Genomic DNA, 13326 nt, shown 5'->3' on the forward strand with positions numbered 1-13326 from the left:
GTTTTGATCCAGAGGTTGAGTCTGAAATAACGTTTGTAATTGCGGCAACATATTAGCCTAACACTTGCTATATAACACTATATATAGGCCTATATATAGGAAGACTTCAGATGCAAAAGCCTCTAAGTGCCATCTGAAATTTTCTTCTAGAATGATCATTTTTATCAAGCTTGTATGTTTATGTTCAGTAATTTCTTTAATAGCAATGATAATTATCTATTAATTGTCATTAAAGTGAAATTACTGAACTTAAATATACGAGCTTGATAAAAATGCTAATTTTATGAGAAAATTTCAGATGGTACTAAGAGGCTTTTGCATCTAAAGTCTTCATATATATATATATATATATATTTATTTTTTTTTTTTTTCATTTACAAAACGACATGGGCGCTCAGCACTCTTAAAATAGCTAGTATTTAAAGTGTTACTACTTAGCCTATATGAGACGTATAAGTAATTTAAAAGACCACTGACCAGAATATGAACTTGCGCCTTAAAGACTTCGCGAAAAACAGTTTGCATGTTACATTAAGTTTATTTAACATGCATGTAACTTTATTTATTTCCATTAATGCATCAGTCCAAACGCAATCTGCACAATATTTCTGTCAAAGATGAGCTGTCCTTAAAACTTTTTTTCCAGTTTGTCAAAACGCGCCTGGCTCTCTGATGCGCGTTCGCGTGTCAACGTGGCGTTTTGCAGCCAGTAGAACTTAGAATTTTCCTCGGCCCCGCCTAATTTGGTCTTGTGATTGGCTCTTTTTCCTTTCAATAAAACATTTTGAGGGCACGTAACATCGTTGCCCCGCCTAATTTTACGTGCACTTTAAAGAACAGTGCCAACGCGTACTCTTCAACTTCAGGGTGTACTCAAGCAGAAATCACTGCAGGCTTGGTAAGTCATTTCTAAAATGTAAGATGAAAACTATTTGCACTTTAAACTTAAATTGCACATTTGTAGTTTTTACAGCCAATTGCTTTTGTACAGTTCATTCAATAGTCATTATCTGCTGTAAATATATTTGTTTTTTTTATTATTATGCTTTAAAATAAAATAGTTGATGGTTCTTCTGAAAGTTTAAATAATATACCCATGCTGTATAATTTAGTTTAAAATTAAAGTTAAAGTTAAATTTTCATTGCCAAGCACAATGACTTTATGTGTTAGTGTGCAAGTTACTTTTTCAGGTCAGAAAGAATTAATAAAATCTTTCTCTGTCTTTCTCTCTCACACACTCTGTAGGGAGAATATGCAGCTGCTCTTTTTGGGGACACTTGCCCTGTTTTTTGGGGTCACGGTTGCTGTGCCGGCACAGGAGAAGCGTGTACATCATAAGCCTGACCTCAGTGATCATGCTCACGATGATGCCCATGGTTTCCAGTATGACCACGAGGCCTTCCTGGGAAAAGAGGAAGCCAAGACCTTTGACCAGCTAAGCCCTGAGGAGAGCAAAGAGAGACTAGGGTAAAAAATTGAATATGTGAGAATGATACAGAAAATAGCAGAATAATATTAGCATGTGTCTTACTTTATTATATATATATATTCCCCATGCAGAAAGATTGTGGATAAGATTGACACAGATAAGGATGGTTTCGTCAGTCATGCTGAGCTGCACCACTGGATCAAGCACAGGCAGAGAAGGTACATCGAGGAGAACGTGGACAAGCACTGGAAAGAGTACGACCAGAACAAGGATGGGAAGATTGGATGGATTGAGTACAAGAACACCACATATGGATATTATATGGGTAATTAAAACAACCCTTTGAATTTGGGTGTGACAGCTAATCATGTTTAATGAGGAACTGCTGTTTAAAAGGGGATTGAATATTTATGATCTACAACAATAGTGCAACATCTTGGCAAAAAGGATAAATTATTATTTCAGGTAAAAAATGTTGGCCAAATAATGTTTAGACCATAAACATATACAATACACACTGCAGAAGGAAATCATATGAATGGTTGACTTATACTATGTTGCTGTATTCCAGATGTAGAGTTTGATGATGTGGATGATAAGACCAGTTACAAAAACATGCTGACTAGAGATGAGAGACGATTCAAGTCCGCAGACCGGGACGGGGACGGTGTCGCTACCAGAGAAGAGTTCACTGCCTTCCTCCATCCAGAGGAGTTCGACCACATGAGACACATTGTGATACAGGTGAGGTGATAATAGAGGAAGGGACAGATGATTATTATGATAGAGAAATCAGAAAGAGGGACAGACATCAAGGCAAGACAATACAGAGAAAAAACTTTTTTTTAAATGACTGGTCAGTTTTGATATTTTGCTTCCATAACTTCCACTGGTCTTCCTTCAGACTAGTGGAAAGAAAACATCCAAAATGTACATTTAAGTGTTTATTTTGTTACAGTTTATGTATTTGCATTTGAAGGTTTCAATTACAGTACATATCTTTTCCTGTGTATTCAAATAGTTTTTTTTATTTGTTGTTGTTAATATTTAATTCACATTTAAAAAAAAAACATGAATAAATTATGATATCCAAAATTAACTCTAATATGTCAATAAAATGAAACAATAATTTTGAATCTAGCTTCATTAAAAAGATTTCTGTTCTGGAAATGTATGCATATTAGTGCATATTTAATTAGATAAAGATCCATTTGCATATTTAAACAGAACATTTTAGAAAACTTGTAATACAAACCAATTTTGCAATTGTTAATGTAAGTAATCAACTGGAGAAGTATGGCGATGTCTGTTAATTAACATTTTTACTCTATTCACCTGTGGTATTTTGCCTTGACGTTGGACAAGTTGCAAGTAAATGTACACAAATGTCTTTAAAATATTTTTTTTCAAACATTGAAATGTATTTATATTACCATAAACTGCATATGCCAACAATATGTACAATTATTAACATGACATAAGCTGGGATAAATGGCCAAGGAACAGATGAATTACTGTTTTGCTATTTAACATTAACATTTATCCTCTGTCAGATTAGAACTTGAGAAGCAATGGAATAGATCACTAAACATTTATCCCTCAATGTTACAGGAAACAATTGAAGACATTGACAAGAATGGTGATGGCAAGATTAATCTGCAGGAATACATTGGTACATTTCTACAGTGTTTTCCTGGGAAAGAAAAAAACAAACATACATTAGAACTGATATTTTGTGGCCATATAAATTGAAAATAAGTGCATGTGTTTCCTTTTGACACTAGGGGACATGTTCACCCCTGAAAATGGAGAAAATGAACCAGATTGGGTCACAACAGAAAAGAAACACTTTTCAGAGTTCAGAGACATGAATAAGGTATGCAGTGGGAAGGGAATCTATTAGCATCACCTGGAGTGTTTCCTGGCTATTCTTTCAAGGTTCACGGTTTGTTTTAGGACGGTTTCCTTGATGCCAATGAAGTATCTCAATGGATCCTCCCTGGAGAGGTGGACCATGCTGATAACGAGGCCCGGCATCTCATTCACGAAACTGATAAAGACAACGTAAGTGACATCCATTGGGTCTACATATGGGTGGCTTCATTAGTTCGCAATAATGCATAAATACCAATCAATTGTTGATATAATTAATCTTTACCTCTGTCTTTCTTTTAATTTGCTACCAATGAATCACAATGGACTTCCATCCGCTTCATATAATTGACTAACCAGGATGACAAAATCACAAAGAAGGAGATTCTGGAAAACTGGAACATGTTTGTTGGGAGCCAGGCGACTAATTACGGAGAGGATCTCACTAAAAGACACGATGAGCTTTAATGCTAGCATATCTTGGGTATAGGGGAGGGCAGTATATTTTGGGTGTAGGTAAGAAGATAGGAAATTGTATATGAAAATGACAGCTAGTCTTCATTGCCTGTTGGGTAGGAACATTTCCAGGGTCAAAGTTCAGGGGTTAGGCTTCAAGCTTCTGAATCAATGAAGATAAGAATCTTACTGAGACAGATAAACATTTTATTTATTGTCAAACACATTTCAGCCTTTGCAAAACAATTATGATGAACAAGCACATTCCTTATGAACAGACACTCCAGCTTGCTTATATTGTGATGAAACAGACATACATCTTCCACTTGAGAGATGCTCAGGAATTCAGCACTGAATAGAGAGCCAGTTGCATCAGTATTCAATGTAACAGGCCTATTTTGACTGTTACAAAGTAAATTTCACATTAGTGGTGTGTGATTTCACATTCAACATACCACTCGCATGAAAAGAGGTATAAAGAAATGAAACCAGAGCAAAAAGGGAGGGAAAGAGGGGTTGGATTCAATAGGTACACCGTAAAACGTGATCAGTTGACTTAACTTAAAAAAAGTGAGGAAACCCATTGCCTTAAAATTATTAAGTAATCAACTTCACGTGTAATTGAACAAATTAAATTATGTGGAATTGTCAAATTCACATAACTTAATTTTTTTTTCAATTACACATGAAGTTTATTACTTAATTTTAAGGCAATGGGTTTCCTCACTTTTTTTAAGTTAAGTCAACTGATCACGTTTTACAGTGTGGGAGGAGACAAAGGTGATTGACACTGTATTGGTGGAACATTTTTCTCTCTGTGAATTCTAAATAAAGCCATGTTGGTTTTAAAAAAAATATTTTGGACTGGGGTTTAATTTCTGTGTTCTCACAAATACATAGCATTGCATTATGATAGTAGGTGTAATTGTTACTCACAAAAGCTTATGAAGTAATTTTTATTCTTAACTTTTATTCTTAATCTCTTTTTCCAAACTAAATCATTCTTTCCCCTCTGCATTTTCAAAATTGTGTCTGTATCCTTTGCTGTCATTCTCAGGATGGTCGTCTCTCTATCAGTGAGATCATGGATAGAATGGATTTCATTAAAGTTAGCACAATAACCGACTTTGGGACCCTGGTAGAAGATCATGATGAACTTTAACCCTGTTATGATCACAAAAAGCCTGAATATCTCTTCAAGCTATTAAAATAAGACAAATGTGACTTTTAAAGTGTGTAAAATGAATTATTTATTGAAAAGAAAAACATTCTGTATATAGTGTACACATAACATGATAGTATCTTTAGGGGCAGAGAAACAAATTTAGCATCCACTCAATTACCCCTCACCCAAAAGCACTTAAAAAAAAGAAAAAAAGGTCCTGCAAAATGAATGAAAATATTTACAGGGTCAAAGCGTTGTCCAATCCTCTCGTTTATGCTTGCATAACGGGTCTGGCCTCTTTAGCTTTGAGATCCACTCCTGAGCCCGCGAAGCCAGTCCCACCCTGTCCACGAGCAAAGAGACATTTAAAAACTGACTTTTTGCATTTGTGACATATTGAGACATTTTCTTCAGCACTATTTCTCTTATACACACCCTCTGAAGGGGTATGATGTCCTTCTCTTTCAGTTTGTCTCCAGTCACTGGATCAATCATGTCTTTCCATATGAGCTTCTCCACACACTCCATAGTGACTACGGCTCCACTTGAGGGAAAGACAGTACACACAAAAAGAGAGAGAAACTAGAAGTGAGAGGAAGGACTAAATGTATAATAAGGTATGAAGCCAGATCAATTCTTGTTGAACAAACAATGTAAAAGTCAAACTCACGAGGGTCTGAGAACTGCACTGGGCACCGAGTTCCCAAGCGTGTCTTTGGTTACTGCACACACGTATCTGTCCTGAGGATCATGTAAAACATTTTCTGAATGGTTCAAAAACAAGGTATACAATAATTCAAAGTGGCAATATAAATTACTGTTCAAAAGTTTGGAGTCAGTCATTTCTATAAATATATTTAATATATAAATATGGAATATTTAATTTATGACTATTTAATGTAAACATTTCATTACTTTTATTCAGCAAAGACATTAAACTGATCAAAAGTCACAGGAGAGACTTTTGTAATGTTACAAAAGATTTATATTTCAAATAAATGCTGTTCTTTTGAACTTTCTATTAATTAAAGAGTCCTGAAAAAATGCGTCACTGTTTACACAAAAATATTAAAGGGACCTGTTATTACCCTTTTCTTGATTTTGTGGTCTACTAGAATAGGTTTTTAATGCTTGAATGTTTTTACATATTTTACATTGTTGCAGCACCTCTTTTCCTAGTCTGTCAGTAACGCTCTGTTAATTTCCTGTCACTATGAAGCCCCTCCTCCCAACAAGTGTGCTCTTGTGTGCTCTGATTGGTCGGCTGGACCAGTGTTGTGATTGGAGTGACTTTGTACGTTGTAACTTTAGACATTTTTCATGCTCAAGCAGCAACATTACACACTAAAGAAAGTAGAAAATGTATTTATACATAAAAAAGAAAAAAAAATAGGACCCCTTTAAGTAGCACAACTGTTTTCAACATTGATAATAATGAGAAATGTTTCAGAATTATTAAATCAGCATTAGATGTATTTCTGAAGAATCATGTGACACTGAAGACTAGAGTGATGGAGTAATTTGAATAACTAAATGCAGCCTTATTTGAACCAAGGAGACTTTAAAAACATTTTAGAAATCTTACCGACCCTAAACTTTTAAATTGCAGTTTATACAGCATTAAATAGGAACAGAGAGATGCGGCTCAGGAGAAATAGAGGAAAAGGTGGGAGATCACAATGGTTTACTTCTTACTTGGCGTGTGAGGAGGGCCACTCGGTCCAGACTGGGGTCCAGTGGAGTGAAGTTCACTGAAATCAAATCACTCATCTTCAAAGGACGTCCTGACATGGGGCAGAACACTGTCTTTGACTGAAAAAGCAGGAGAGGAGGAAAAACATTTAACGATAATAGATTGGGTCAAAAGAGTTCATTATATCTTTGTGAAGTGTATAACTTGAATTGAGAGCATGTTGATCTGCCTAGTGTCTCATGCAGGGTGATAAACTTTGAAAGACAACAATCATGACAAGAAGATAGTGAACACACAGAGTGGAAAAACTATTGAACCAGGAGGCGAGATGAACAAACAAACCAATCAAGGGCATCATGACCGACCAAAAGAACATTTGGCAGAAGCATGCAAACTGATTTCAGGGTATTACAATCTCTTGTGTAATGTTCTTCCATGAATGATATGAGACAACAGAAGACCCAAGGTTAGGGACACGTGGCTGGCAGAGAGAGGAAAGTGACAGATCTAGAAACCTACAGGTTTTTTAACCAAGGTGGGCTTGGCCTCTGGAGTGAGGCTGGGGATCCAGAAGCTGGGCAGAGCTGAAGAAGAACTGGACTCCCCTGCTGAAGTGTCAGAACTGGTTGAGCCCTTCTGGCTTTCATCATCTTTAGATTTACCTAAAGAGAATTGAGTTAACATACATAATCAAGCAGGATTATGTGTAATCTTATAGAGTTATACTTTACTAAAGTGGTTCCAAACTTTTTAGAGTGGCGTACCCCCTGAGGCATTTACCATCCTTCTGCATACCACCTCTCTAACACTTAGACTGCAGTCACACCTTTTCCATTAAGGAACCATTTTTGCCTCTTAAATTGATTTTCAAGTGCATTTTTACCTATATAAATAACTTTATAAAATAAATAATGTTTTAAATTAAAAAAAAAGTTCAATAGAGAAATATGCAATGATGGTAAAAACAAAGTGAAACTTTTAAATATTAAACTAAAACCGCCAGAAGCTGGCGGTAAGTCACTGGCTGTGTCCGAAATAATAGAACACTATTTGAGGGGACAGCCATTTATAGTGGTGTCCGAAACCATACTGGACGTTATTGAGTGCACTCATTCAATCCCATAATGCACCGCAATAACGAGTGTACAACCAATGTATGCTCAACAGCTAGAGAATCTCCATTATGCATTGTGACGGTCATGCCGAATAAATTCCTGTGTCTCTTCAGAAGATGGCGCCTGCAGCTGAATCATCCATTCATTCATTTTCCAACCGCTGGTCAGATGTGGCTACAGCGTAATATCATACAGGTATACATTTTAAAATAAGTTTAAAATTATTATTAAACAGCAAGCACAAACAAAGCTCTCACGATTCATTTAAAGCCGCAGAATCGTTCATGAAACACCCCTGTGCGTTGCAGTCCTGCTGTGGCTTTCGTTGGAACTATTATTTTTGTTGCAAAATAGAGCAAATACCAACAATACTGTTTAAAATGTACCTTAATATTACCCTTTTTTTGGTTGACCTGTTTTACACAGGTACATAGTCGGATAAATTGCCATGTATTTACGGCATTTTTCCAGTTAGAAATACATCCTCGGTTTAATGTTATTTTAAGGTGGGTAATTAATTCCTCTGTCGCTTCACGTACCCCAGTTTGGGAACCACTGCTTTAGTTTAATCTTATCCCCCATTTTCCATACCTGAAGTGAAGGGGTTGATTGGCTTGGAGACGATGTTGTTCTCTCTCTGTCTGAACTTCTCAGCTCTCTGTCGCTCCTCAGACTTGGACTCCAGCTGGCCTTCACTCTTCAAAGCCTGTTTCTGCTTCTCATATGCCTGAGTTTAAAAATATATGCATGTCTGTTAGACAAACAGAGAAGGACATTTACATTTGGAGCAAATAACATATGTAAAAAGTGACCAAACCTTCATTTTCTTGGCAATTTCGGTTTTCTGGTGAAGGATGTATTGCAGAATTGCTTCTTTTTCATATATGTATCCATCCTCACTGCAGTAAGCAAATATAAACAAACACGCGCTGCTTACATGCGAATTGGCCAGTAACATCCAGCATTATACAATTAAGGCCGCATACACACTTATATAACCGCATGCAAAGACAATTTCACCACCAAAACAATTATACGTGTAAAAGTGGGACTCGTACGTTACAACAGGGTCCCTGCAGGGCTGTAAGGAGAGACAGCAACAGTCGAAATCTTTGATCGCATCCTTCCCCAAACGCACACTCTGTGTCCCATAACCCGAAGCGGCTGGCAATGTCAAGAGAGATGCACAATTTGTTATAGTAACTATATATAATGTATTCATATATTTAAGTGACATAACACCACAGAAACATCGTTAGATAGATAAATAAGAGTAGGCGTTCATTACCGGTGTCTTTCCTCTTCTCATGATAAGTGTAAACGGCTCCTGCTGTGCAGTTCTTCCCGTGTCGAGTCATGTTTGTCTTTTACAGAACAAAAATCTATCGTTTATGTGAGTTTAGTGAACAGATTTATGCACAGTTTTACATAAATAACGTTAGCTGCTAACGTTAACGTTACACGTTGGCCCACTGATCACTGATATAATTGCTTAGTGAGGTCAGTTAACGATGAGGATAATTGGTTATCAGGAAATCTATAATAGTCGTACATGTTACTAAGCTAACATATATAAATAAAACACACATAAATCAAACACAATACGTTCTTTCATAGAGTAATATCGTATTCAGAAGCGCAGAAGTCGCTGTTTACCTCCTACGATCGTGAACCGGAAATGACCTGTGCCTGGCTCCTAAAAAATTTCAGAATAAAAGTTTACAGAGATCGTTGGTATCATCTATACATATATACGAATAAATATCTATGATACCAAATACTATATATATATATATATATATATATATATATATATATATATATATATATATATATATATATATATATATATATATATATATTTATGCGCATGCGGCATGTAGGCCTATATGGTTGGTATCAGTTTTTCCCAATAAATCCCCAAAAAGGTGATCTACCTACTAAACAAACACACAAATAAATAATACTGTTATAAATAAATAAATTACTGATTTGATCTTGATTATCGTAGATATTCTGCTAAAATAGTATTTTACAATTTACACCATATATAACGATATAACTAAACAGTTTTAATAATTGTCTTAATTCAATGACATTGTCGAAGTCAAAAAACGATACAGAGGAATCTTTTTCAGAACGTTTTATTCAAGCTGATGAACGATTATTAAACACACTGACAGACAATCAGAATCCAGCGCGCTCTTATAAAACACAGAACGTTATCGTCCCTTGGTGTTGACGCAAATATGTGAATGGGTCTTTATTCTATCTTGACCCTAGTGTAATAGGCCTACTAGCTCATATTAGCCTCTGTTTCACCTTCTCTCTCTCTAACCCAGATCTGTGTGTGTCTTAAATACGCTCACAATGAAGTTCAGTGATGTTCGTTGACGGTAGCTGATCGTTTTGAGCTGCAAGATGGCGAATGGCAGATGACATATTGTTAGACAATGGTCAGACAAACATTTTAGCATTTGTACGTAGCTATTTGTAAAAATTGACCCACTAGAATCGTATCCTTATATAGCTAGTTCTTATCAAAATATATAAAATCCAAATATCTAAAAATCCTTTCCTGTTCAGAACTTTTCCTTTTGTTTTTCTGCTGAAGAAATAAATGCACAATTTGACATAGCCTACGACTTAGGCTATATGATACAGACTTCTTGAGGTAGCCTATCCATTTAAGGCCATAATTCATGTAGCCTATAATTATCACAACCCATGTTTGGAAATCATGTTGCGTTAGCTTAACGACAGCAAATAAGTGACGAAATATTATAAATTATGGTGTCGACAGTGATATAAAATGCTCTTTTTTTATAGGCTATTTAAATAAGCATTATTGAACTTACACATAAATAAAACGTCCCATCATTTTATTCCATAAGTAGCCTAGTGTCAAAACAACACAGGTTTGCAATTACATTTCATATCATAACTTATGTTAATAACAAGACTGTTTAAAAGGGAAACATGTTATTCAATTAATTAAATAAACTTAATTTAAGGAAATGAAATTTAAATTCCAAGTGTAGGCCTATGTAGGCCTATTGACCGGACTGTGGCGTGTGATGCGATTACATCAAAAAGAGAAAAAAAAATAACTTAACGACAATGAAGATAACGCTACAATGTAAATAAAATCTGTGAAACGCAACGCCCAAATGCACGTTCCTCTTTTGGCCACATGGTTGTATGAAGTGGGTTTAGTTGTCATCGTCATCATCATCATCATCGTCGTCATCATCAAAGACATCTGCGACAGTCCTGAAAAAAGAGAAGAGATGACATCATTATATTATCATGGTTATAACAACTAGTATTGCAGGTTTATTTGCAGGAGAATAATATCTTACTTATAGATGGATCCAGAAACTGAGTCAACAAAACCACCTTTGAGGAAAATTTAAAATATGTAATGAGTTCATAACATAATCAGACTTTATCCACAAATTATACACAATCTAAACAACTAAAATGTGCTTATTGTTGTCTAGAGTTTTTCTTACCTGGCTGGCAGACGGTGTCACAAACAGGACAGATATAGCACTTTCCACAGTCCTGAAGAGACAAAAGACAGTTAAAATGTCCTGATAATTTAATGCTATGATCTTTAAAATAATTGTGTATGTGTATTTTTATGGGGAAAAGAACCCCCATCAATATCTACTCTGTAAACCTGAATAAGTTAGCAAAACTCACAAAATTTTAGGTAATCAGTTACATCAATTTTTTAAAGAAATTCAAAGTTTGAGTAAGCAGAACTGGCAGTTGTTTATTTTGTACAAGTACAAAATAAACAACAATAAATGTATGAATGTATAAGTTTATACATTTTAATTACTCATATCTTGAAATATTTGTGTCAAGCTAAATCACACATTTAATTTAGAAATGATCATGTAATTTTAATTACATTTTTTGTGGTGTAAACGTGGCTAGCCTTAACCAGCTAATTTAGTAAATACTAATTTGTTAATTGGTAACTCAATGTCTTGATAGCATAACATTACATTTGCTGAATGAATATGACAATATGGCACATTTCTGTAATCAAACCAGGCTCATGCTCCACTCGTCACCATGATGGTAACCCCCCAAAAACCCAACATAACAGAAACTCTTTTAAAGTAGCATAGCAAAACATTAAACATTACTAAATCTCCCATTTAACATTAATCTTATAGCATGCAATTTTAGCATTTACTCGAGGTGTCATGGCAAAGCATGCTGGGAAATAGAAATCCCAGCCCAGTTTCAGTTGAATTTAAGTTTGTCTAAATTAAAAGAAACAAGTTCATAAAACTCAAAACAATGAAACAATTCAGATTACTTAAAATGTATCAGTTTTGTGAACTCAAAAGAAGAAAAAAGCTATAAATGCTCATAAAAGTTAATTTGATTGAACTAATTTGTTTAATTTAAGTTTAACCAACCAATTAATTATTTTTGAGCATTAGGGTTTACTAGCTTCAGACAACCACATAATTAGCATTTAATCAGCTATGTGTGAATTCGATGCTGTATTTTGGTGGCACGTTTCATGAACAGAGAATCAAATTAAGCCTGAAAAGCAATATTCAGTGAAAAAGAGACCAAAAAAAAAGTTTAAAGGGTTGCAAATAGAGGGTAAATTACGTTAATCGCTCAGGGACTACTTCGTTTTGGAACTATAGTGATGGATTTTAGTTATTGAAAAACTCTCTATTTACCATTTCATTGCGAGAAAATAATGTGATAACCGGATTTCATGCAAAATGTGGGACACGGTCAAATAGCCTATTTCGTTCTGGTAAATGAAATTAGTTAATAATTAAAATAGTAATTGAATATGAATTCAAAAGATAAAGTCAATATAAAGATATTGTGGGGGGAGTACACTGTATTCATGGAATGTACCTGTAATAGCTCATACAGTGTTGAGCTCCTGGTCTTTCCTGAACTGAGTGTGTGCATTGTTTTGTATTGAGTTGTTTAGTAAAAGTTTTGTAGTTATCTAATAAAATGTGTGTTTGTGGTGGATTTCTCACATCGCAGAAGTCGCAGTGTTCAGAGTCGTCTCCTTTTTTACATGGGCACTCATCACAGCTGTCGCAATGCTGAGGGAAGAGATCAATGACAAATGACTAAATCAACACCAAATTCAAAGCAAGACTGGTTGAGATAAGACAGGCTGAATGAGGGCAAAAGTAGACTACAACTCATTGTCCACTTCATCAGACTATAATAGAGCTCAGGGGATCCTACCTCACAGTGGACACAGAATGAGCAAATGGATCCTTCATGATAATCATCATCATCGTCGTCATCATCTGAAAGAAATGTGGTCAGCTGCTTGTTTTTTATCGTTATTGACGTGTTTGTAAAGCGTGTGGTGAGTAAGGTCATATTGAGGAACAGAATGAATTAGTCTTACTCACACGAACACCACTTTTTCTCATTTCCTCTCTCACACACATGCACACACATACAACTCAGCACACGTTTGTGATTAACTGTATGTATATGAATATGAACACTTTTTACACACTCACACACCCTAGATAATATAATCCAAAGAAATAAAATAAAGTGACAAAAAATTCAACT

The 13326-nt window shown here is 35.3% G+C and overlaps 3 protein-coding genes across 4 annotated transcripts in view; 1 reads left to right on the forward strand and 2 right to left on the reverse strand.

The window, feature by feature from the left end:
- Positions 1-481: 481 nt before the first annotated feature.
- On the forward strand, positions 482-4955 carry rcn3 (reticulocalbin 3, EF-hand calcium binding domain). 2 transcript variants are annotated; one of them, XM_082137880.1, is made up of 8 exons: positions 482-898; positions 1247-1468; positions 1562-1755; positions 2002-2174; positions 3042-3102; positions 3215-3306; positions 3387-3494; positions 4816-4955. In XM_082137880.1, the coding sequence occupies exons 2-8, from the start codon at positions 1254-1256 to the stop codon at positions 4918-4920; spliced, it is 948 nt and encodes a 315-aa protein (XP_081994006.1). In that variant the 5' UTR covers positions 482-898; positions 1247-1253; the 3' UTR covers positions 4921-4955. The 2 variants fall into 2 exon arrangements, with proteins under 2 accessions (XP_081994006.1, XP_081994005.1); XM_082137879.1 differs by lacking the exon at positions 4816-4955 and adding an exon at positions 3663-4611 and having other exon boundaries at positions 497-898.
- A 36-nt stretch (positions 4956-4991) lies between these two features.
- Positions 4992-9429, reverse strand: nosip (nitric oxide synthase interacting protein). The gene is made up of 10 exons (XM_082137900.1): positions 9388-9429; positions 9020-9095; positions 8790-8895; positions 8549-8630; positions 8323-8458; positions 7136-7278; positions 6619-6735; positions 5594-5664; positions 5359-5467; positions 4992-5266 (listed from the first exon to the last, which is right to left on the reverse strand). The coding sequence occupies exons 2-10, from the start codon at positions 9087-9089 to the stop codon at positions 5195-5197; spliced, it is 906 nt and encodes a 301-aa protein (XP_081994026.1). The 5' UTR covers positions 9090-9095; positions 9388-9429; the 3' UTR covers positions 4992-5194.
- Positions 9430-9866: 437 nt separating this feature from the next.
- Positions 9867-13326, reverse strand: part of LOC309504125 (uncharacterized protein) — a 6339-nt gene continuing 2879 nt past the window's right edge. The window contains exons 2-6 of the mRNA XM_082177156.1: positions 12985-13049; positions 12768-12836; positions 11247-11298; positions 11094-11130; positions 9867-11004 (exon numbers count right to left, since the gene is read on the reverse strand). Coding sequence (XP_082033282.1) covers positions 10944-11004; positions 11094-11130; positions 11247-11298; positions 12768-12836; positions 12985-13049 — 284 coding nt within the window. The 3' untranslated portion in view covers positions 9867-10943. The remainder of the gene's footprint in view (positions 11005-11093; positions 11131-11246; positions 11299-12767; positions 12837-12984; positions 13050-13326) is intronic.

The sequence above is a fragment of the Leuciscus leuciscus genome (genome assembly GCF_965113295.1).
Source record: "Leuciscus leuciscus genome assembly, chromosome: 1".
NCBI lineage: Eukaryota > Metazoa > Chordata > Actinopteri > Cypriniformes > Leuciscidae > Leuciscus > Leuciscus leuciscus.